At 41.6% G+C, this 26368-nt stretch overlaps 2 protein-coding genes across 2 annotated transcripts; both read right to left on the bottom strand.

The window, feature by feature from the left end:
• Positions 1–228: 228 nt before the first annotated feature.
• Positions 229–4040, bottom strand: cnot11 (CCR4-NOT transcription complex, subunit 11). Its single transcript, XM_079277673.1, has 7 exons — positions 3383–4040; positions 2985–3149; positions 2637–2789; positions 1873–2075; positions 1569–1771; positions 1135–1231; positions 229–778 (listed from the first exon to the last, which is right to left on the bottom strand). Exons 1-7 carry the CDS (start codon positions 3699–3701, stop codon positions 581–583), a joined length of 1338 nt encoding a protein of 445 aa, XP_079133799.1. The 5' UTR covers positions 3702–4040; the 3' UTR covers positions 229–580.
• A 1029-nt stretch (positions 4041–5069) lies between these two features.
• On the bottom strand, positions 5070–25319 carry LOC306783503 (abl interactor 2-like; the record flags this gene model as incomplete). The annotated part of the gene is made up of 10 exons (XM_079277185.1): positions 5070–9496; positions 9692–9874; positions 9965–10045; positions 10186–10350; positions 11746–11870; positions 13780–13932; positions 16396–16499; positions 17324–17500; positions 19925–20092; positions 25203–25319. 10 exons carry the CDS (start codon positions 25317–25319, stop codon positions 9321–9323), a joined length of 1449 nt encoding a protein of 482 aa, XP_079133311.1. The 3' UTR covers positions 5070–9320.
• Between the last annotated feature and the right edge of the window lie 1049 nt (positions 25320–26368).

The following is a 26368-nucleotide window of genomic DNA, read 5'->3' as shown; positions in this document are numbered from 1 at the left end:
TATAATTGGCGTACAAACACGAGTGGTATAAATCTGAACATCTGATTCGAGAGAACACGTTTCTCACACTGAGGGTCAGCTCGACGTCTACAGACAGTAAAGTCCTCAGTGCCTCAGCCCCGTTGTGTCTTCATAAATGTTTAGCTGCATTCAGTTGATTCATGTCATAAATATTTACCTGATAAATTAAAACATCAATGAAAGAACAGAAATACCACAAGATTGAATTAAACACTCTGTTTAATTTGAGAAAAATCGCAAGATTTCCAAAGGAAAGAGAGCCCTGGTTAAAAAAAATTAAAAGGTGAACGCAGTTGATCCTTTTTTTTTTTAAACTTCTGGAAAAGAGAAAAGGGGGAAATGGTGCCAGAGTTCAGAGGCAGAACTGGATTTTAAGGTCTGAAGAAACCGTCACTACATATTTACAATATTAACTGGCTTTAGTTCCGGCTCCTGTGACGTACAAAGACATGAAGAATGTTGAAACAAACAACGTCCCTCTGATAGTTTTGATAAACGTGGCATTATTTTAGTAATTCGGGCCACTTCCACCGTCCGTGCAGTGTCTCTGTGAGCGTCGTTATTTGGCCGGTTTGGCCTCGCCGGGGTTGTCTCCGGTGTCCAGGGTCTTGAGGAGGCGGAATAGGCCGGCGGCTTCTCGGATGCGGCTGAACTCGATGCAGAAGGCCTGAACCTCGATGAAGAGGTCCTGGACGTTGATGATCTTGTTTCGGATCAGCGACTGGAGGAAGACGCAGACCAGACGGACCAGGCGGTTCTGGAGGACAGCGTCGTAAATGTCAGTTAAAACGACTCTCGAGCTACAAACTAAAAGCATTATAAACCTTCAGGAGGGAGGATTTAATGCAGCGCTGTTGTATTAGACTGCACTAGATGGACCAAATACTGGGCCTGAACAGTTTAGTTGTTATTCTGTTTTAATCATCTGGCATTGTGAATATATCTTGTATGAAATAATTATTATAAATGAATAAACAATGAATGTACAGGAGAATTACTGACATTTTTGGCATCTCAAGAGACATTCAATGAATTTCTGTCTGTTTTTGTTCGACCGAAGATCTGATAAAACAGCATTTTAACTGTAGTTATGAGCAAAGTGTTGTACTCTACCTGCATGTACTTGTCTTTGATTTGCTCACAGGTGGAGATGCAGTTGGAGATGTAGAGGTGGATGAACTCTGGAGGTAAATCCACAGCTGTGGTCAACCTGAGGAAGCACGAGCAGTGATTTAAGAAAAATAAATTTAATTAAATCATCGACATTTAAAGAAGAAGTGGCACCTTTAAAGACGTGTCCACCACATGACAGATGTGTTGATATTGAATGTTTGTGATCAACTGAAGGATGAAGAGTTTCTTTATGTTGAGAAAATGATCCCGCTTCTTCAGCTAAATAAAAACCCTCTTAGATAAGCTGGAAAATGTAATGTCACAAAGCTGAAATAAGGTTCGTTAACGTGGCTTCTCTCAGGACAGCGATGCTACAAACATGATGATCTCAGTTAAATTTAGGAACACGGGACATTTTACTGCAGTGGCATCACCTGTTGACGACCTCCATGGAGTGCAGCGACATGTCCATGTTCACCAGCACGGAGAAATACTCCGTGATCTGGCTACTCTGCATCAGCTTCAGCAGCATCTCGATGGCCACCAGTGGGTTGTTCTCCACCAGGTCAGGGAGCTTCGCCGGGGACAGACCGATGTGATAAACCAACTTTGGGTCCTTCTCCAACTCGGCCAGCAGCTGGAGAGAGAGAGATGAAGTAAATCAACACTGAATGAATCTACTAGGAACCAATGGGCTTTAAACAACCATGTGACTGACACAGCGGGACACGAGCTCACCTGTGACTGCTGCTGGGCGGACAGCGGGCTCTTGAAGGCCTTGGACATGACACGTTTGATCTCCACGCCGGTGCTGTTCTTCACGCACATGGAGCGATCCCATCGGACGCTGTGGTCCGGCTCGGTGGGGTTCAGCCACGCCAGCTCATCCTCGCACACGTGCAGAGGAGGCGGCGGCCGGATGAACTCCGGCCGAAAGTGACCTGAGGACGGAGACGGGTGGACAGGTTGTTTGGACGCACATTTTAAGGAGTCGAGAGAGAAGGGATGAGGACTCTGAGATCTAGAGCAGCTTCTGTTTGGTGGTTTCTCACTTTGTTATGTAACCTGGGCACTAGAACATGGAACCACTTCACCTGACAAATGTGTTTTTGTGTTGTGGAGTTTAATATGGACTCCAAATTACCTAAAATTCACCTGGTTACTTGCCAAAGTGACATGTAGAGCAGGTTGAGTTTAAAGACATAAATTTAAGATTTCACTTTGTCTGCAACCAGCTGAGCTATTAGCACTCAGTCAAAAGACAAAATACAGAAGATTGGACAGAAGACTACATTATAACATGCAACAAATCAAATGTTTTCTTTTCATGTGAATAGAAACCAGTGCGTTAACGTTCACTATCTGCCACATTGAACTAAACTGAGTCCCTGGTTCCTTCTGTTCAAACACAGATCAGAGACGTCCTGTAACTTTGTTTCTGTTTTCTACACGATGACCAATTCTTCAACTTTAAAAACAACATCAGCATCAAAAACACTTACTCTCCAGAGGAGGGCGGGGCCCTGTGACCAGAGACTCGATGATCTGATTGGCCACGGAGCTGTCGAATCCTGAGTTGGATGAATCTGGATCTGGGTCGTTCAGGATGCTGGGGAAGCTTGCTTTGCTCTGAGTGGGCAGCTCTGACTGACGCTCTGCACAACAAACACACAAAACACGGAAAAAAAAATTACAAAAACAAGGAGCAGGCTGGTGGTGTGTGTGCTCCAACAAATTTGTAAAATGCTCAAATTGTTAACTTTTCAGCAAACAAGTAAAGCTCCAGCCTTTAAACACAAGCAGTGTTGTTTTTTTCCAGTAGCTGAACAGTGGTGTAGCCGAGCACTGACCTGCTAACGCTAGCTGCAGCCCACTGATGTCTATGGACTGGGGCATGTTGCCGACGTCCATGCACGACACCTGCCTGGGCGTCTTTTTGAAGAGATCCCTCGGCGGTGCCAACATCAGCTGAGACAGGAAGAACTTCTCTGGCTGGGTGATGGGAGGCAGGAAGCCTGCAGAGGTCACGTGACACAGAACAGACAAATGTGTCAGACTAATGATGCTAAAATGTATATTGTGTTTTTTTAAATAAAATGTATCATTTAATCTGCATCTACAAAGTAACTTAAGTTATCAATCAATGTAGTAGAGTAAGAAGTACAATATTTGGCTCAGAAATGTCAAATATATATATATTAATATTTAACACACACAGCCACAGACCTACACACACACACACACCTACCTGAGAGCACCTTCTCCGGCTCCTCCCCGGCAGGTGATGGATTCAGAAGGTGTGCAAACACTGCGGCGAACGGGTTAGCGGCCAGCGGCTCCGTGCGGTACATCTCCCACAGCAGGTAGAGCGCGGTGAGCCGCTGCGGAGAGCTTGGAAGCAGGTCCGGCTGCTGGAGGAGCATGACCAGCACCGAACCCACCCGGAAGTGCTCCGCTTTCCCGAAGTAGTGGTGGAAGTTGGTGGAGAGGCTCTCGAAGGTGTTGGTGCATGCCTCCTCCGATATGATGCTCAGCAGGTTGGACAGCTCCTTCGGGGCGAGGGTCATGGTCTCCTCGCTCCTCGGTGACGTGACTCTTCGGAGAATGGCGTTATAATAAAACTGTAGTTACCGTTAATACCGTTGATCTGTCATCACCTGCGAGACGTCACAGAACGCACTGAAAGTCATCACACGTTAGCAACGAGTTAGCTTAGCCTAGCAGCGCCAACTGGCAAAATCCGGTAAAAGTCATGGCACAAACGGAAGAGTCTGTCCGAGGAAACCCACGCTGATCGGGTCGGTAGCTACATACGTCTACACAACACCACGAAACATCCACCGAGCTGAGTTATTATGGTCTGGTTGAAGCGTGAAGAGAACTGTTAAACACAGCTCTGCTGCTTTAGCCGTTTAAATTCAGATTTGACCCCTCCGGAGCGTTGCATTGTGGGTAGCGTAGTTTCATGTTCCAGGGTTTCACTTCCCGCACAAATCGGGACTGTTGTCCTCAAGAGAAAACCCTCGCGCTAACACTTTACGATAATACGTGACTTTAAATCCAGTTTTATTGTAATGTGTATGAACCACTTACCTCCTAGCTAACGCTTTTAAAGATAAAACTGACCAGAAATGAACACTAACTTGACTGGCTAATAACCCTCTTTACCCACAAGCCCTTGCGATGTACTTCCGGGGCTTGCGCTGGAGTAACGGTAAAAGTTGTAACCCCTTAAATGGCCCTTGTCAGCATCTTGCTGGAGCAATAATGATAATCAATGTTAGTAAGTGACTAAGTTAATTTACTCAGGTACTGTACATACACTAAGTACAATTTTAGATACTTGTACTTCACTATCTCCATTTTTTACTTTCTACTTCACTACATCTCAGAGGCAAATATTTTAGGCCCAACTTTACAGCACATTTATCTCATCATTTATCAAATATACAGTTGCATTAATGATAATGAAAATAAAGGTTTTGAGTTTGTATATTTAGAGTCATGAATCAGGGGGTTTGTCTTTAACTATTAAAGTAATTAAGTAAATACATTTTTAAATAATTACATTTTTTAAACACGTTTTACAGTTTGTTATACCGGTAAATGCTGAATCTTGCATTATGTTTATATAAATTAGTAAATGTGACAGTGTCCACACAATGTCTAGAGCTGACGATTAACCATATTTATTACTTTTAATTAGTTTTACAACTGGTGTGAGGATGATGGAACTCAAGCCATTTTTTAAATAACTCGTTTTAAAACATTTTCTCAAAAACATAAACATTCCTGCTTTAGTTTCACACTATTCCACTGACATACAGGTTGCGTTGTCAGGACATGCAGCAATTCTGTGCACTCAAAACTTAACTTCCTGAGAGGCCTTGACAGTGCGTGTGTGTGTAAGATTAAATAAAACACCAACACAGATGAGCTGTTCAAACATTTACTTCAGAATTTACCATTTTTTCCCCACTTTCTTACAAAATAGCGATGTGCTTTCAGTCGAGGTTTAAGTGTGGAAAGCAGAAGGTTTCTCTAGATGTCACGTTCTACAGGAACACATGCAGACTGAGGATTCAATGATGAGAGATGCAAGCTTTAAATTGACTTTACTTCAGGCCAGATGAAAGGATTGATTTTAAATGTGAGTCGCTATTTCTGGTGAAACTTGTTTTTCAGTTACATTCAAAGAATAACCCAGAAAGGTCTCAAACTTGCTGTTTAGCTACGACTTCAACACGTTGTAAACTGCTCTTTGCCATCTACAAAGCTCTACAGGTTGTTAGAAGTCAAGTAAACTGAAATAACTCTTAAATTTAGGCATTTCTTCCATCGACATGACAAATGTTAACTTCTCCCAGAATCCTTTGCGGCTCTGGCGTGTCAAATGAAGAAGTCTAAATGACAAAACTACCTTTATTATTTTCGTTTGTTTCCCAAAGAGAAGGCATGAACGTGACAGTGAGACTGAACAGTAACATGGAAATAATTACAGTTCAGTCTGACCATCAGTCGTTTACAACTTTTGAGATGAACTTTGCCTTTTACTGCATCTCTGGATCCATAGAAGGGTTTCAATCAGCTTTAAAAACAAACTAGAGAAGCATTTCTTGAATAAAACGTGTGATTGCTGTGTGCATTGATGATGAACGGCATTCTTTTTTAATGACTTTATAATCACAAGAACACTGACTGACCATAATGTATCGGCTGAGTTATAATACAATATAAATCCATATACTTCAATGCACTATACATATGAATAACTCTAAATGACTCCTGAATCCTTTTTGCTGTGATATGAACACTATCGGTCTATAGGGTTGTTTCTAAACCTCAGTCGTTCATCAAATATAAGTTATCAATTAGAAAAGTCACAGCAGCCATCTACGAAGAACGGTGCATCATTTTAGATAAGATTTGTTTTTGTAGCATCAAAACTGGAGGAGATATGGAGCAAAATGATGTTCTTCAGGCATGTATCTTCTTCCTGTAATTCTCAGAACACTAAAAGGTTAAATTATTTAAAGTGATGCACTCATGGCTGCTTAGTGTTTCTACTTTAAGTTCACTGGTCTGTTGGGCTCACACTGTGAGGAGACATGTACTCAACCTTTTTATACTGAACACACATCGACTCCATCTTCAGGAAAATAAGATGCAGCCGAGAAGATTCGTTTTTCTCTCAGGGATCGGCATACTCTGGTTTTTGTGGCTCTTAAATAACACTGTACAACAAGGAAACACCGTTTCAGGTCCATAGTCACGTGAGTCCACGAGGGAAGGTTTGGTTCATACGGCACACACACACACACACACACACACCTGGATATATGGCACAAAAATATCCACCTCCAATCTGAGAGTCAGTCTGGAGTCCAAACACACGGGACGTCTCTTTAAAGGGCGATTACAACCAAACATTACTGAACAGAAACATCACAACCTCCAGCTGATCAAACAGAGAACATAAAGCAAGTTGGTGAAAAAAAAACCCCAAGAAAATGAACATGAATATGAAAACAATTTGAATAAAACTGTCCGTTATATATCAGGCATGCAGGCAAACCCACTGTAAACTTCAACACTGGCAACAGGTCCACAATCTCCACCAGGCGGTTTGTTCAGCTCCACTTCACCACTCGGCCACAGGCTGAGTCAGCACAACACAAGTCACACTTCAGATACGCGTGAATCCATTTTAAATACGTTCTGTAGTTTAATATGTACTGATCAACACTTCTGTGGATGCTTAAGAGATCCTATTAAACTAGAGCAAAATGAATACAAGTAATAATAGGTTAAGTTCTGTATGGCTACACGTAAATGATTCCTACATTTTATGAAAGTTCTCCTACTTTAAAGTTAAATGAATCTATCTTATCTTAATGCCAGTATTTTGGGGTATCAGTGTGGAGTTAAGATGTTCAAAAACAGCACTGTGTCCCTTTAATATAATATCCTTATGCTTCCTTTCTTTTCCAAACTAGCGGTTTAGATTGTCAGGTTTGAGTTATGTTCTTAGACATTATAGTGAAAACTAAAACCATAAGACCAAACGCTTCAATGAATTTTACTACGAAATCTTCACAATCCAAAAATAATCGTCTTCATCTACGCTGACCACCAGATGTATTTAAGGTCATTTATTGGTGGTAAAATCACCTCTAAACTAACACACAGAGGCTCAAGTTACAGACTTCACATGAAAGACGGATGTGTGAGGATGCTGATGATGAAGATTTATGGCACAAATCTTACTGAAAACTGTTCGTCACAGCAGGATGACTTCCACTTCACTCACACAGCTTCACTGAGTGTCATTGCTCTTTCTTCTGTTGAAGTTGAATTCCTTTAACTCTTTTGTGACACTACGCACTTCGTTTCATCTCTAATTCTTTCCCCAGAGTTCTTATTTACTTTATTGATAGATAAGATGGAGGTAAGGCTCTTGAGACAGTAAAATGTTGAGATATCTGTTAAGGCAAAGGTCAAAGGGAAGTAAAATATAAATAAAATAAATCCTCCTTATACACCGAAGCCACTGATGTCGTGGTGTGTAGGAGTAGCGGTCAGTTACAACACCAGCGTCTCTATAAGCTTTCACAATATCAATACGAAAGCAGGTGAGGTTGACGTGAATGAGGAAGATGATGATAACAAGTGGAAGGAGGAGGGACAGTTCTCAGGGGAAACTTAAAATATGAAATGCTTTTACTTCTTGTGCTGAAAGTAGAATAAAAGATGCGTCACTCTGAGAGTTTCTGGCCGGTGAGGAATGATTTCCTGCTCCGAGACATCTGATAAATCCAGACCCTGAACTCACTTCTGTCCATAAATAACCGAAACATTCTGGCAGGTTCTAGACCTTTTCTAAATTTGATCTGATTGATATTAGCTTCACTGTTTAATCTCCTGCAACCATACTACATTTGGGTTAAGTTACTGCTAACATGACGTTTCCTGCTGCTGCTTCACATTGAAAGTCATCAACTGGTGAAACACGGAGGGGCTTTTATTGTGAAGCAGTCACAGGAAACACGATGCGTTTGTCACTAAACCAGACAGAGAAGACCAGAGAGAGTCTGTAAAGGTGCTTCAGAGGAAGAACGACGGGGAAGGAAATACAAAGAAAGGAAATCTCTGAATTTAGTGTTGTTGTTTTTTGGTATCGCTTCCTTTCAACTCTGGAATCAGACTCAGCATATTTTATATATTTCTTCTCGTTTCCTACGTGGTAATATTAAAAATGATCTAAATGTTTCCGGCCAGGGCGAGGACTGTGAATGTCTGAGATGTGAGAATGGTGAGAGTAGCAGGGGGCAAACCTACGGAAGCCCAAAGAGGCCATTATGTAGTGCACACGCAATTATTTTCTTTTGATCACAAAAAAATAAATCATGGCCTGACCATAACAAGATTTGTTTTCCTGTAAACATAAAATGATCATTCCATGATTGAAAGTTGAGGTGACAAAAATATTGATTTCAATGTCATGAGAAGGAAGGTTTTCACAGCTTCTTCCATCGACAGAGTAAAGAAGACGTGTTTAAAGGTCTCCTTCAAAAACGCCATGGGGTCATGCACATTTTGTCTCGAAGGATTAAGGTGATTATTTTGTGATTTCAAAAAAACAAACGTGTTGTGTCGACATTTATACACATTTCTTGTGATCAAAAGAAACTTCTCTGAACCTTCTGTAAAAGAAAAGAAATGTCGGATCCTTCACACCGAACACATCTGCAGTGAAACTCACACCGAACATTGAGATGCCTGAAATGCCTCTCAGCTCTCCAACAAGAGACCTTATTAATACATAAACTGAACCAGCATTAAGAGACCCCTAAATACAAGGCCTGTTGGCTAGAAAGAGACAGATGTAGCTCAGAGAGCCGAACAAAACAAAGTCTGAACTGATGCTCAGACTCACTGACAGCTTCTGATTCTGTCCAATAAACTAAAGTCACATTACAATATTTGTGAAACTACGAGTTTTGTTCACATGCTCTGATTTGCTTGCGATTGATTGGTGCGACTCTAAAGGAAAAAACTAAAAAAAGGAGCTGAGTCAACTTTTCCCTTCCAGTTCAGATCCAAGAAGCTGAACTGGAGTGAGACGACACATGTCCGGAGACAAACAGACTGAACAAACAAGGAAACAGAAACACTCCTCTTGGTCCTCAGTCGGCGTAGTGCATGATGGACTCCACATAGTTCCCAGGGAAGAGGCCCGTAGTCTCGTTCATCACGCCTTCGTACCACCCGTCCTCGTTCTTCTTGATGACGTAGATGATCGCTCCTTCCTGGAACGACAATTCGTCCTCCTTGTCGGCTGCGTAGTCGTAGATGGCCACCACTAGAGAGCGACAAACACAGCATGATATTATTAATAATAATCAACATGTTCTCCATGTTCTTCTATTGAATGGCATGAAGGAGAGGGGAGTGCCTGAAAAATGTTTGAGTAAGGTTACCCATCATTATGTCCATCCCTGTCCCACAATGCAACACTGAACTAAATGTAAGCTGGTAGTGTACGGTGTATACGTACCTTTCTCGTGGTAGGTTCTGGGGGCCCACGGTGGGTCTTCCTCAGCGTACGGGTCACAGTACTCCACCACCGCTGAGTCCTCCTCTTCGTGTCCGTCCTCCAATGGCTGAGGACTAAGGAGGGGCTCCTCGCCCCCTGATTGGCTCTCGGCAGCTGGGTGAGGCGGAGGAGGGACGTCTGAGACTGGAGGTGAAAAATACATTTTACAGATGCATCGCACTTAAAACCTCCTCAACAATATTACAATACGAGTGAAGGAACCTGAATACTTACTGGACTCCTGAACTCGAGCAACGAAACCCATCAGAGGAAGCTGAGGACTGAACTGGAGGAGGGAGGGGGGCGGGGGGGAGGCTGCCAACACACACATATCAGAGATAATTTACGTCTTGAGGTTTAAAATACACAAATAATCTGATTTCCAAAATATTCAAGGTGTGCAAATAATGAAAATGACCAAAAAGGACCAGACTGGTGTGCGTCCCAGGACATACCTGGGCTTTGGTTGTAGTAGGGACCGCCGTTGACCTGGTTCTCTGTTACGATTGGCTGGCCAGTCACAGAGGGGGGGCGGCGGTACGGCAGTGACCCCCCCACCTGTTGAGCCTGCTGTCGGGGCTGAGGCCGGTTCATACTGAAGAACTGAGGGACGATGGGGCCTGACGAGGTGACAGAGTAAGTTAAGAACTGGTAACTGATATATTTAAATAGAAAAGATTTAACTGCTCCTTTTGGCTGTTTGAACACTCATCAATGAAAAAGCAGGATGCGAAGATGAACAACCAGCCGAATGAATCAAGAGGTGACAGACTGAGTTTTGAGAAACAGCTGTTTGTTGTGTATTCAGTTAACAACCTGAAGCTACAACCTGATAATGAGATGAGCAGCAGAGGATATGAAATGTTGATTAAAAATGTATCAGACACACTGAAATAATAGCTGCAGCCCACTGACTCTTTGTTACTCCCAATACTGGATGTCAGCATTATAAAGTTGACTTTTAAAACTATTGATCTCATATCAATTAAAGTTTCTCTGGGAGAACGTCAAGAACGTCATTTTTTAAAGCAAATATACCAATAATTTGATGTTTTTCTGTTTTATATCCTTATAAATTGAATATCTTCGGGTTTTGGACTGTTGGTCGGACAACACAAGACATTTGAAAACCGCCTTGGGCTCAGCCTTTTCCCTCTTTTTTTACATTGCATAAACTAAAACACTAATTGATTAACAGAGAAAATAATCAGCAGAGTAATCAGTTATTCAACATAAAACTTAAGTTGCAGCTCTAATAGGAGCTCAACCCTAAAAAGATCAGATATGTTAATACACAAACATTACAAGATTCACTTTTCATCTCTACAATGTAATGAAAACACATGAACGATTTCTTGGTAAGAAAGTGGAGAATGGCGGAAGGGAGAAAGCAGGCGGTGGAGGTGGTGGGGTCGTTGGAGAAACTCACCTTCGGCAGGTGATGAGGAGGAGGAAGAGGGGGAGAGTGGAGGAGGAGGGGCAGGAGGAAGGAGAGGAGACACCTCTCCAGGAAAAACAACCGATTGGACATCGGTCGTGTTGGGGGCGGGGTTAGAGGCCGGAGAAGTGTCGTTGGGTGCATGTGATCGTGGGTTTGGTGGAGGAGGTGAGTCGGTGTGTTGCGAAGATGAGTTTTGCAATAAGGGTGCATTGGGTTGTGTTAAGGTTGCGGTGGAGGAAGAAGACGAGAAGGAGGAAGGAGTTGGGGAGGGGGAGGGAGAGGAGTTAGGAGCAGTGGAGGAAGAGCTAGCAGGTCCAGTAGTCGGGGAAACTTCAGAGACGAAGGGAGGAAGGAAGGAAAAGAGGGAGGAGATAAGCAGGAAGGGAGTGAGAAACACAGCTGGAAATATCTCAAGCAGCGGTTGCTACAAGAAGACATTCAAACATCAGGCCCAAAACGTAAGCTGTTAATGTGGTTCAATAAAAATACTGTTGAGTGTGGATGTGTCCGTGTGTGTGTGTCCGTGTGTGTGTGTGTGTGTGTGTGTGTGTGTGTGTGTGTCCGTGTGTGTTACCTGGGAAGGTGGAGGGCGGGGAAGGCGTCGGCACAGCGATGGGAATGCCCACGCTGCCACTGCCACTGTTCTCCCTGCTGCTGCTCCGACTGCTGCTGCTGGGATGGCTGCCCCCACTGCTACCACTGCGATTTATGGCACAAACTGAATTTAAAATATATTTGTCTCTGGCTTCTGTCTATCAAACCTTTTCCCTGAAATAAGGTCCCATGCGGGGACACCAGGAAGGGGAGGGACTTTGCCTCTCGATTGAGATTCAGCAGCAACGTGAATGTCACTGAACAATAACCAATTTGATTTTGACATTGAATTTGACTCATTTTAAGAAGGACGTGAAGCAGATAATGAAGCTTAAGAAAGGAGAAAAGAGGATGTTAGAAGCAGAAAGAAACTGATGAAGACAATAATAAAAGACAGAACAGACAGAAAGGGAGTCAGCTGCCTGTAGAGAAAAAACAAAAGGATAAAAGCAGAGCGATGGCTGCAGGAACAGCAGCAGTGAGTCAAGTTAATGTCGGCACAGAAGCAATGAAACAACGATAAGCTACAAACACATACTCTGATTGGCTGGAGGCTCTAGATCAGGACAGACAAAAGGTGGAGATTGGATGGAAAAGATTCTAGAACGGTCTGTCTTTTTCCATCCAGAGCACCGACAAGCCCACAGTTACATAAAGTGCAGAAAATAAAACTGAAAATGAATCTATGAATGAGAAGAAAGTCAGTTAGTTGATGCTGTGAAGATGAAAGCAGAACGTTACTCCTCTGTGTTCACTCAGCAGTGACGCTGCAACACAGTGACTGTCACTGCTGGAGGCTTTAATACATTTGTACGTTTTTATTTAAGCACTAAACAGTTTGAAGGTTTCAAATTTCTGCTCTGGATTCACAAACTTCTCCTCAATACGGAGCTGGAGGAGATGCTCAAAAGGAAATTGTGTTGTCAGTAAATTGTACCATCTGTACCATCTATTTGTGAGTGCTTGTCTGTCTGTTCTCAGTAAAGTAGGAAGAAAGTTAAAGATGTTTTTGATCGTTAATGATCAACTAGTCAGGGTTCACTGCAGTAACCATGTCAAATATTTCAGCAAAGCACAATGCTGCATTTCAAACCAAAACTAAAGTAACTCGCTGAGCATCACTGCTGAATAGAACCAGAGGAAACACGGGACAGAAGCAGATCTTGTGATGAAGTTTAGCAATGAAGTCAGAAGAAAGGTGAGAACTCGTCAGAAAAGATTTGAGAAAAACGCAAATCGCTCGGATTATTATTATTCTACAATGTCACTTTAAATGTTCCGTCTTGTCCAAAACTCATCAACAATGCACAGAGATGCTTGAGAGCACAGGTCCAAATCTTATTATTGTTACTACTGTTATGTCTGTATGCCGAATATGAAGCGACGGATAGCATCTGGTTAGCTTAGCATAGCATAAAGCCTAGCTCCGTCAAAACAATCTGCCTACTAGCACCACTAAAGCTCACACAACATGTTAGATCTTGTTTATTTAGTCTTCATGCTTCACAGTTAAATGCACAAAAACTTTCCTTTAATAGGATTACAGTACACAGTATTACTATTTATCAACCCGTCTCTCCTGCTTGAAGTTACCAGTCCTGAGCGTTAGTCTGGGGACCTTTTTTCTTGGGCATTATGACATCAATGAGCCTCCAACAAATCCAAAATATTTGCTCATGTTCAGTTCGCTGGCTAAATGTGATGAGATCAGCCAAGAACAAAAGCATTAACCAAAGCACGCTGAGAGGATGTGTAGTTTCATTGTCTTCAACACATCTGTCAGTCTAGATTGGAACGAAGCATGTTTGTGCAACTTCAGCAAGACCTCATATTGCATTGAAGAGCGGCAAATATACAATCAGTGATCCCAAACTAGACATACAGTTGTGTTGAATATCTGCCCTTTTTTTGTAAATTAACTACAAAGAGGCAAAAATAGAAAAAAGCATTGGAGTAGAAGGGAAAGCTCTGAAATCCCATTCTGGCAGCCATGTTTACCCGCCGACCTGGCTACCTGTATGTTCGGGGTCGATGGTTGAGGGTGGCAGTGCGGGCCGGACTAGGAAGCTGTCCGACGGCCATATTGTTTCTGGTGGGACTGGAGACATAATCGTTGGGCACCACTGGGGGGCGCACCGGCTCCAGTGTCCTGTAGGGGGAGTTCTTCCTGTACATGTAAGGGGGGTAAGGGTGGAGACGGGGTTAATGGGGGAGATATTTACAAATGACAAGGTCCAGCACCATTGTTGCGTAACACTACAAACCTTTTGTGGTTATTTCAAATGAGCAATTTTACACATCTCCTCACTGGTTTAAAGTGAGGCAGAAGGAAAAAGGTGACGTTACAGATTTAGATTCCTACTTTAATAAGATTGAATCATGTTAAGTCAGCCTGTTTAATAATGTAACTGTGGGTAAGGAGCCACAGGAGGGCACTGTAGCTCTAACATGCTGTAGCACCGGCTCAAAGAGTGGACAGCGTATTCTAGTATTAACCGTCAGTCACAATTAAATAAAACATGACATTAAAAAGGCATGGCTCCTATGGTGATTCATATGTAATTAAAAGACAGTTCTACATTAAGTATGGGCTGGGATTTTGCCTCCCTGCTGTCAGAGAAGTGGAGAAATCGGTTACGGCTTAAAAGGTCAGGATGTATTTTTAGAGGATTATGACTCCTCCAGCATCACAAACTGTAGAGAATAAGGACAACTGAGCATCATCACAGAATGAAAACCAGACTGAAGACAAACAGGAGTAAGTTTGATTAGAATTACTCCCAAAATAAACACAAACAATGTCGGTTACTGCAGGAGAAAGAAGCACAAGCATGGTTATAACTCTGCAATATGACCAGCTGCACCTTTGTGTGGCATAATGTGCATACAGCCTATAAGTATGCAAATACAAAAACAAGAATTACATAAGAACAGAACAGTTATAGAATGAAGTGTGAGCGTGTTTCTGGGGTGTTGTTGTTGGAGTGTGTGTGTGTGTGTGTGAGAAGACAGAAGGACTTGAGCTGGTGATTGCAGCGTGATGCCAACACACTGCTGTGCGTTTGAGGGACTTGGCGCGTTAACGACAGCTTCAGTTCCAACTAAAGAGTGAGCTGCTTCTGTTGACTTTTCCCAACATACTCAAACACGTTCTCTTCTTAAATTCTATAAATTACATTTTTATTCCTATGCTTCATTCTCTTACATCGTCAGCTCTTACTTTGACAGTTTCAGAAGGATAACGCTGCTGCCACCTGCCACCTAATGAAGGTTCATAGTAGAGAAACAGCCGGCTGATCAGCAGGTTAGTACAGGGAACAGGAAGGAACACACCAACAGGAGGGCTTAGGTGGCACTAGACCAGCTGGCTACACACTCACACCCACCCACACACCCACCCACCCACACACACACACAGTTATGTAACATACATTGTAAGTGCTGTATTAAGGATTGTAATGATTTAATACTCCAACAAAGGAATTATTAAATGAATAGATAACTTGCTGTAATAGTTTATCGCTTGCCTCCATATCATTTAGCAGTATTGAATTTTAAGTTTTTATTTTAGGTTCTGAAATATGTCACGCAAATATGAGATGTAGAATTCTTTAAAGCAATAATTCGACACTTTGATAGATACCCCGTCTGTGAAACAAAACGTTGCGGTACATTTATAAAACAGAGGTGCTGGTAGTAGAGGGTGATCTTGTTACCTTTGGACATTTTGCCAGGCAAGCTATTTCTCCCTGTTTCCAGCCTTGATGCTAAGTTAACTCATCTTCCACCCTCCACTATATAATACAGTTTTGCCTATTTTTTGAGAGTTTTTATGCAGCATATGGGACTACAAACTGCATTTGGGTCCACAACCCTGTTTTTGTACGATGTCAATAAATGAACCTTGTAACCTGAGCTAACGGGCCACTGGGCACTGGGTCAGAGGAGAGAGAGTGAAGAACAGAGTGAAGAAGACAGAGAGAGAGAGAGAGAGGTTAGAAAGGAGGAGAAAGTGAGATGAAGGAGAAGACGAGACTGAAATAAACAGAAAGGGAAAAGATTGGGAGAGGAAGCAAAATTGGAGATAAAGATAAGTAGAGAGAAGAGGAAGAGATACAGCTGGGTGACCTAGATGTTTGAGAACACAACAAGCTTTCACAACGCATGACGTTACTCCTCTTCCTCTGAGCACTACGTTTCAGTGTGTGTGTGTGTGTGTGTGTGTGTGTGTGTGTGTGTGTGTGTGTGTGTGATGTGATCCCCCTCTGCCGGGTCTAATCTGCAATAAACTCGCCGCAGGAACCCCTGTCCTCCCACAAGAGAGAAACGCACACAAACTGCAGCACGCCACTTATTTCAGACGTCAGCTCAAAGAACGACACATCTGGGACTCTGTGAAGGAGGATTTGTGTCTGCATAATCTTCTATTTGCATTTGAAATAAAACATTTAATACAAAATGCTCGCATTATTCACACATTCAGGACCAATATAAACACAACGCGAGAATCGCAATCACTGAGAAATAAAACCGTGAACACAGGAGAACACATGACAAAAGATGCGTAAATGTCAGAGTGTGTGTGAGCGTGTGCATGTGTGTGAGTGTGTATGTCAGGCTGGGTACGTACCCTAAGGTGCCCTGGCCTGCCCTCGGAGGGCTGGGCGGTTTCTGGGTGGGGGGGTTGGACCGGGACAGGCCCACTCCTAGTTTCATGTTCTGCTGGCCATTCACCTGAGGAAAATACATATTTGAACACGATCATAATGTCTTTCAAACTACCACATAGGTTTTTATTTGTTTTTTTAAATGACTAGGCAGTACACATTTCAACTAGCAACCAACTGGATCAATCATTCCCTTTGTTCATGACTGGCATTTCTTTATGTAGCTTTACTATGGCTATTTGTCCTCCCTCAGTTACACACGAGATCTATTGTCCTGGTATTATGTACAGATGTGTTGTGCATCCTTACCTTGAACCTCAACAACCACTGAATGCATCAATGAAAGCAAAGGGAACAGGAGGAAGAAGAGGAGAGAACAGTTGTCTAGAGGTTAGTGTCGGTGCAACAGCATCACGCAAACATTAAACACAGACGCAGATAAAGACGAAGCACAGGCAGACAGGAAGAGATAAAGAGTCAGAGGGAAATGATACCATGCAGCGCCAACAGTGTGGACAGGAAAGACATGTTAAGTCGCACTTAAATAAATCAGAATGACTAGACAATCAATTCCACTTCTACACAGAGGCATTTTACACTACTGCAAAGGCATACTCTACATATTCTGTGAGACACACACAGACGCTAAACTACACTGCACACAAGTAAGCAAGTGTGGGATTCCTTCAGCTTTGAGCTGGTTAGTTTTTACTCATCTTCTTCTTAATGTTGCACTCTCTTTTCATGGCTGCATTTCTGTCTTTTGCTGTCTCGTTGCTCTGTGTGGCACATCTGTTAAAATGTGCCACACCGACTAAAAATATCTGTTCTTGTGCTGAAAACATGTATAATTATCATTTTCATCATCATTATTTTCGTTATTATTCCCACCTTGACTCCATGTCCAATGTCATCGAGCACGTTGTAGTCGATGGGCTTCCTGATGAAGCGCACCGGTCTCTCTGGATTGGCCGGAGCAACTATTTTATGCGAGCGGGACGTGTTCTTATTGGTGGTCAAGATGCCGATCTCCCGCCTCGCCACCTTCTCTTTGTGAATGTCAACGGTCTTTAAAAGAATGGATTCAATAAAAAACAGAGAAAATTTAAATATGTGATTCATCCCACCGGAAATCAAATGATTGTCACCAATCCTGTTTACGGTAAGAACAAGAATCTACAGCTAAATACTGACTGACTGCTAACATGCTAATGTACAGCAGGTATGTTTATCAGGTTATTTTTTTATGCTAACATTAGCTAATGAGCAGTAAACACAGAGTACAGCTCACTGAAACTCTAAATTAGTTTCAGGAGCCCACACGTTCCCTGGAGTGAAGTCTTTATAGTCTAAATGTATTCACTGTGATAAACGACAGAGAGAGTGAATCTTCACGTTTCACACTGGTTCTGTGCTCTCACACCACAGATATCTTTGGTGCTATACATTTTAATATGTATGAAAAGCTGCTTTATTTTTAGGTCTCGAGTCAGAACAAGTGTTAATTGCATTTTCAGTGGTGCATTAAAAAACATGTGTTTACATGTTGCAATCAGTTGATATAGCTTTTTCTCTTCAGTTAAGACTATAGGACAGTAAAGCTATTACTCAAGTGAGATGAGAAAGGTGACAGTTCTGAAACAGTCGCCATCACGATGGTTTTTACATTCAAAGCAGGGAATTCCAGCTGTGAAAACATCTATATTAGTAGATTATTATACTTAAAAATCATTACACACAGGAATACAAACATCGATGGGGGGCAAGGTGGCCACTATGTTTAAAGCAAACATTTAAAGACACATCCTGCACACATATGTTTGTCCCTCCATCTTACACATTGTTGGCTGATTTCTACAGCATGAAATGCTAAATGGATTATATAAGCTCATCTCAGTTTTAGTCTTATGAGACGGAGCCTCATGGCACCGAAACGTTCGCCTACGTAACAGATGTGACTGTGTCTCACTGAACTGAAAGCAGTAATTATGACGTGTAATCACAGTCCTGGCTTAACAGAACACAGAGAAGCATCTCATTATTTCTGCATGCAGAGCTTATTCTCATTGTACTGAATATTCAGAGGTCTGAGGAGGAGAATGGATCCTCTGTACCACTGAAAGTTAAAGTTGTATTCCTTTAAGTACTACTCCGTATAGGGACGGTTGTGTCTTTCAATGTTTAATAAAATTTAAATTCTTCTTTTCCTACAGTCGGTGTTAAATAATGAATCTCGACACAGAGTGCACTGAGCCACGCGTCGGCTGACTTTGTATGGATGATGTGTGAGTTTTTCTAGGAATATCAATGCGGTGTTATTGAAGTATACCAATGACAACAGATTTGAGAGAGAGTCGATACGCAGTGTGGGTGCAGAGTGTTGTGTAATCAGACCACTGGTGATGCTTCACACCTACAGATGGTTTTATTCGTCCGAGCAGCTGACAAACATGAAGAGTCTTGTTTTTCTTTGTCTTCTTAGACTGCCTCCTTCAACATACTGAAGCAAACTGTAAATGTACTCAACTAGCTGTATGTTAACATGCAAACTGGGGTCCTGGTTTGGAGCCTTATCCTCGTTTTCATTGTATTCGTTCATTGAGAAACCTGCTTATTCATCTTTCTGTCGACATGCTTCTAATAGTATCTCAGTGTTAAAACGGTCGATGTCAAATTAAAAGTGTTTTTGACTCCACATCCATCTGACAATTTGCAGATTTGATTTCTAACTTACATAATTAGCTGCTCCTGAAAACTTTAAACCAGTGACCGTTGATTTCACTGGCTATAACGACAGCTGTCACCAGGAAATGTATTCAGCTGTAGTTCATTAACACTCATGCCGGCCAAGAAATAACTTCGTTCATAACCCCAATGAAATTCATACAATAACCTCTCATGTGTGCAGAATGCAGAGTGGGAAACTATAAATACATATTTTTGCACTCTAGCCGATTTTCGCTGTTAATTTTCCTCCGCAGTTTATCACTGTTGCACGCTGTGGGATTTTGTAAGTGCAATATCCTCCTGAGATGCTACTCGGCATGACGCGAAGAACATAAGTGAGACTGCATGCATACATGATTATACATATTGTGTGTGCTTTCATGAGTGCTCTCACTGTGAATAACAGAGCTACACTGTGTCCGTGCCAGTGATTTGTGCATGCTGACATACATATCCAAGGTTTAAAAAGCAAGTTCTTTATCAATGACACAATATTCTTCAGCATCAGTGGGCCTGTACACACCTGTGATCAAGGCAATGTGGGCGGGTGAAATTAAAATGAGATTTATTATTTGTCTATGAAGTGTTGCTGGTGGGAAGATATCCTGATTTTCAATTTATCATAAAGAAGAAAAAGAGATTTTTAGACTGATGACTGTGATTTTTAGAATTTCTATGACCGAGGGGTTTGGAGAAGTCTCTGTGCAGTATAAAAATAAATCAAAATGAACCAAAGCTGAGGGTCCTCTTGTGTTCCCACCAGACCTGTGAAATGTGGTTGATGGAGCTTTCCATGCGGCGGAGCTGCGAGGCCTGGATGTCCAGCATCTGCAGCACATTGTTGGCCAGCGTGTTGATGAGGTAGGCGACGCTGGCCAGAGACTGGGTGGTGTAGCTCTTCGTCTCCTCCAGCGCTCGCTCCTTGTCTGCTGACTGCAGGGAGAGGGGAGACAGATTTAGAACGGAGGTCACACCGTGCCACCATTTTATTCTCATAGACGCAGAAGAAAAAACAGTCGTGGCAGACAATCAATACAAGGGCTGAAGTACACACATGCGCAAAAGCTTATTGTTGTCTTTATGTATCAACAGTGCATATCTGGGGTTACCCATAATCCCCTGGCAACAGCTCAACATGACAGGTGATGCCTTAACTGTTTTGCACAATAGCACTATATATATATATATGAATTTACTCACAGAGAAGAATTTATTCAACAAAAGAGACAAATGCACATTCACTTACTAAGTTATACTAACCCTAATTAATCCACTTTACCGTCTTAGTCATGATATGATATCCATGTTTGGCTGAAGGAAACACAATCAGAGCGGCAAAGCGATCTGAAAATGAGCATCAGTATGTATGTAACCAAATGTGTGAGTTGTTCATTTGTGTGTCTGCAACATGTATACTGTACGAGTACATAATCCAGCAGGGATAGTATAAAAAGACACTGATATATGTGTGTGTGCTGGAGCAAGATGTAGGTCAGGTCTAACTCATTCATGCCCGAGGTTGACAAGAAACACACTGACACCAATGTGTGTCTGTCTCTGATATACACACACTTTTACACTTACATTTACTCACAGTCAGACCTCAAACTTCAAGTACTCAATCAGAGCGCTCAAAAGTATATTCAATTACATTTCCAATGCAATTTATAGCCCAATATCACAAATTCACTTCAGAGGGTTTTACAATCTGTACAACACGCTTGCATCCGATAAGGAAAAACTAGCAGTATAGCATATAGTACCGGTAAGTATATACAGTCTACAAAGTGGTGATGTAGAGGACTGTTGGGATCCACCCACAACTCCTTTACCCACGCCGTTGGACACGGAGGACGAGGGAGAGTTGACTGAATTAGGCTAGAGCTCAAACACTCTCTTGAAAATGTAAACAAAGATCCAAACACAGTCTATGGTGTAACGGTTCAGAAACAAAGACCCAAACCACAACACAACCGGAAAACTTAAGGAAAAGATCGGAATCTTTCACCTCTAATGTGTGGATATATTTTTAAAGAGGTCCAGGCCAGATATAGTGGGACTCCTTATGTAGAGACAGGGCACTCACTCACTCACACACACACACACACACACACACACACACACACACACACACACACACACACACACACACACACACACACACACACACACACACACACACACACACACACACACACACACACACACACACACACACACACACACACACACACACACACACACACACACACACACACACACACACAACCTCTCTTCATCACATCCTCCTCATTACATCTCTTATTTTCTCTCTCTCTTTCCCATCAGCCATCTGATGTCCTATTAGTGGTGACCTAGTTGGAGGGGGGCCTCTCTGGCCTCAGGACAGCGCAGAGCATCAGACACACACACACACATTTCAGTGTTGTTTTTTCTCAATTCCAGCTAAATATACGAGGTTCATGTACATGACTAATCTACATAGAATCATATGCACGCTCTGATTCCTCTGACCTTTTTTTTACTGAAGAACGGTCATGTTCCTGCATTTGGTTTAGGCTATTTGTTGGTAAATTAATGCTACAACTCCTGATTAAAGCTAATGGGGTTAGCCCCAAAGTTAGCCACAGCTTCTGTAGATGCTCTTAAAGGTGGGCTGGCTTTTAATGTGATCCAGCTTCAATTTAGTGAAGAGCCACTGTCTCTGAGCTTTGCTCAACATCAACATGTAAAGAGATTAAACCTGCCTGAAGGTGTGGAGGCAAATTATTGACATTAGAGACAAATTAAATTCCTAAATACACATTTTAGCAGTTTAGACTAATATTTAGTCAAAATTGTGATTGCCAAAAAGAATACTTAAGTTGTATGTCTTTTTAGTGTAGTTGTAGTTTAGTTTAAAAAAAAATTTTAAGTTCCTGTCAAATTATCCACTTAGATGCTGAAAAACAACACGAAAAAGTCTGGCAAACCAATTTTAAAACATGTTCAGACGAGGTCAACCAGCCGGCAGATCCTTGGAAATTCTAGGTTCACGTACTTAGATGTTCCCACAGCAGCGGGACATGGCTGAAAGCTTTAGGAATAGCCAAGTAAGTGATCAAAATAAACCTCAATGCTCAAACAAACATGGATGTTTATATAAAGGTTGTTTTCGATTTTCCTTTCATGCATCGTTGTCAAAACACAATAATGTAAAAATACCTTTAACAAATATGTATTTGAATGTATAACTGTCTGGAAAGAAATTGAGGCTTGCAAAAAAATATTGGTGGCTGAGGTACAACCAGACCTATGTGTGTGTGTGTGTGCGTAATCTACATCTGCAAATTGTAGCCATGTCTGTCACACAGCCTCTACTTACAGACCATGCATGGCAGCGTGTGACAGAGGGGAATCTGTCTGTGTGTGTGTGTGTGTGTGTGTGTGTGTTATAGTAAGATACACCTCATTGTCTGTCAACTAGTCAAGTACATTTTTATTTAGATAGTATTTAAGATAAGGAATAACTACCCCCCACAAAAACCCTTTAACAGGGAAAGCATGGAAGAACCCCCTAAAGAGCAAACATAAAACAAAGTAAGAACATTTAAAAAATACTTTTTCTCTAGCTGTGATGTGAAACCGCCATGTGATCTGCTCAGGTTTAAAAACTGCCAAGCTTCTGAGAACAAACCCGTCTTTCCAAAACGCCCCCGCAGGGGCTGTTCCTGGCACTGACACTGAAGGTGGAGGCTGATACTCCTTCAACTGGAAAACCAATCACCATGGTTTCCAAGCTAAAACACACACACACAGACACACACACACACACAATGTCCAGCCTCCTGCAGTGGTACCATGTGTTTTCAATGAGCAGGAGGTCAAGTTACATTATGACTACTTCTCCTGACAGCTAACTAGTACCATCTGTGGAGGACCCAGAAAGGACAAGGGGGGAGCCTAAACATTTTTAAATGTTTAGGCTGATGGATGCAGAGTTGCATCTCGTTTTCCTGCTTCAGTTCCCTCAGCTCAATATCATGTAAAATATGTAAATAAACTTTTTGTGCAAATTTCAACAACTTGATTTGTTCCGATGTAAATAGTCGATGCCTTAGTACTGAGTTTTTATTATTGGTAGAACGACATGATTAATAGTATAACGATGAGCAGCTGCTCAGCATTAAACAAAAAAAGAAAAATCTAATCCTGACGGTGTCTGATAGCCCAAGAGGGGGTCACACAGGGCTTAACATGGGTTAACACTGAATCCAAATATTTAGTCCATAAAACAAGATCAAAAGCTCAACTATTGGATCATCTGCTGACAGCGGGGATGTAGGCCATCCAGTGGGTTAGAGTTAGCCCTGTTAGGCGCCGTTTGGGCATGTAGTATGAACCGGCTAATAAACTAGAAAATAGTCTTGTTCATTCAGAAAGAGGTGGTGTGACGCTGAGAGGAGAATGTTATCAGGAAAGGAGTGTTTGGAGTTATTTCAGTGAAAGGACATAAGGAAGGAACAGTTAAAGAGGGCAAGGAAGGAAGAAACAATTGACATTTGGAGAGACGGGAACAAGATAGAATAAGGTAAAGATAAGGAAAATAAAAAGGGTGAAATGAGGAAAGAAAAAAGGAAAGAAAGAAAAATGGGGAGAAATCATTCCCGAATTATAACATATTCATTTTCAGACTGTTAATGCAGCTTGTCTCGTTGATTGACTGCTGCAGAATGTGATGAAGATGAAATGTGGTGATGAACATGTGTTAATTTAAAGCCAACTGAGGAGGAACAGTTGTCCATAACAGTCTTTGCTGCCCCCACACACACACACACACACACATATACCTTAATAAATATATTTACAGATAAGCAGAGCTGAAACGATCCTTGTCGATAAACATAAAATGAACATGCAACCATTTCAATAATCCATTAAAGTCATTTTTCAAGCAAAAATGCTAAATATTACCGAGCGTGCTTCTTTTTCCAACAAGATAATAAACTGAATATCTTTGGGTTTTTAACTGTTGGTTGGACAAAATAAGCAACTTGAAAACGTCACCTCGGACTCAATTTTCAGACGTGTTGAACTAAACAATAAATTGATGAATCCAGAAAACGATTGGTTGCTGTGGAACTTGTGGATGGTATTTTCCAATCTGCTCAACATCCTGGTGATAAACATCAACATTGCTGACTTTACATGTTTGTTTATTTGAGTATTTATTTGGATCCCCATTAGCTTTTACCAGCACTAAAAACACCCCCTCAATCTACTACAACTTTATGTTAATATAAGAGTTTACAAAGTGCTTTGACAGAAAAATCAGAAAAAGCAAAAGGCAATAAAAACAATAACAGAAAGCTCAGTGAGACAGTTGATAAAAATAAAATAAAATAATTTAGTAAAATCAATCAATGATCACAAGATTATGTTCAGCAAAATCCCCCAAACTGGTAAAAGAAGATAATTTTCTCACTACAATGAAATCATGATTTTAAGTAATAATCACAACAACATCATGTTGGTTAAGTCGTAGCTAGCTGGGCCATCCTCTCCCACACCAGACTCGCTCTGAAACACCTCCATCTGATGAGTCCCTGCTTATCTGCATTCATCACACACCTTCTAGAAGATGAGTCAAGATAATTTAAAATAAAACACAAATCGCTCTTTCATTCGGCATGCATGCAGTAAACCAACTAAAACTACAATCACGTCAAATATCTACTTTGAGAAACTGAATAACCCAATTACGTATTCAAACAGTCACGTTTCAAAACCAGTAAAAGTTGGATTTCCACAAAAGCAGAGGTGTTTGTTGGAATATTTTGAAGCCGAACTGACTGTTCAGCCGTGTGATTTAATGATTTTATTTAATTGAATCCGGCGTGACTTTTATCTTTTATCTCAAACCTAACGGTCACATAACGGATCTTGGTACTGTCATTCCATCACTCCACTCTCTCCATACCGCCCACTCCCTGCTAGCATTACACCCGATTTTGTCATTTTTAACTTGACGTACACATCTGCTGTTTCAAATACTAACATTTACCTGGACATAGTTGCTTTCGCAGTACTCCGCTACTCTTTCCAGATTGGTAAAACTGTCCAGTAAAGATCTCCGTCCCGCAGGAATTTCCTCCTCCAGCAGCATTTGTAGCTCCGCCATCTTTGCATGGTTTTACTACTAACGGCTGCGGCGCGCGCTGACTGGATGTATCCCGCTGCCTTCAAGGAATGTGGGCAATATCACAACTGGTAATACGACAAACGAGAAAAACGGGAAATTCGGTATTTTTTCCTGAGATGTCAATGGAACAGGAGCATGCCAATCATCATCAATTTTGGCAGTAATTAAGAGGGCCTTGTTGGATTCCTTATGGAAACAGCAAATGATGTCCATTAAGTATCTAATCATTACGCATCTTCAACTCCCATCAGTTTAATGGAGCATTCATGTGAACTTCGTCAAAAGAAAACTGCAGGAAGTAAATCCGATAGGACATTGACAAGCTTGACAATTTCCAGTGGTGGAAGTAGTATTTAAATATTTTTCATCAGTAAATGGTATGATAAATGGCCTGCATTTATGCAGAGGCTGCCATACAAGACGCCAACCAGTCAGGAGCCCGTTAGACACTATCAGTGGAGGAGAGTTTACCAAAGTTGATGTCAAACTATGTGTAAATGTAGTGCAGTAAAAAGTACAATACTAACTATATAGTGGCATAAAATGGAAAGAATACATTTAAGTCACAACCTCAAAATTAGGTTCAGGTATTTGTCCCATTGTCTTATTGCAAACTTTTCTGGGTTTAGCAAGAGTGAAGACTACAAATACAAGAAGCAACCACTCTTCATTAAAGATTTGTCAAAATGGGGATTTAATTATAGCTTCATTCTACAATTGAACATCTCAACCTCATGTTGTTGACTGAGTGCTGCAGACAATGTGATAAAATTCAATATTGAAATAATTCTCCTCACTTGTTTCTTAGAGCAGTAGCGCCATCCTGTGGTCAAATGCTGTAAACACAAAAACAACCACAAAACAACGAACAGGTGATACTGTACATATACTGTATTTATTTATTTACAAAATAACACTCAGCAAAACAAAGTGCTAGAAAACATTTTGTACAAAAACATACGTGAAATGAACAAGATAACTGATTTAGAGTCGGACAGACGGACAGTCGGGGAGAGGTTTGCAGACTT

This window comes from Melanostigma gelatinosum, assembly GCF_949748355.1.
Source record: "Melanostigma gelatinosum genome assembly, chromosome: 10".
Taxonomy (NCBI): Eukaryota; Metazoa; Chordata; class Actinopteri; order Perciformes; family Zoarcidae; genus Melanostigma; species Melanostigma gelatinosum.
This window is presented reverse-complemented; position numbering and strand designations above follow the sequence as displayed.

What these genes read in the sequence shown, in the direction of transcription:
- cnot11 (XM_079277673.1), bottom strand. Translation starts at nt 3,701, where the DNA reads ATGACCCTCGCCCCGAAGGAGCTGTCCAACCTGCTGAGCATCATATCG. An exon ending in GCCGGAGAAGGTGCTCTCAG is followed by an intron (nt 3,150 to 3,382) that starts GTAGGTGTGTGT and finishes TGACCTCTGCAG; the next exon opens with GCTTCCTGCCTCCCATCACC. An exon ending in TCCATGGAGGTCGTCAACAG is followed by an intron (nt 1,232 to 1,568) that starts GTGATGCCACTG and finishes GTGCTTCCTCAG; the next exon opens with GTTGACCACAGCTGTGGATT.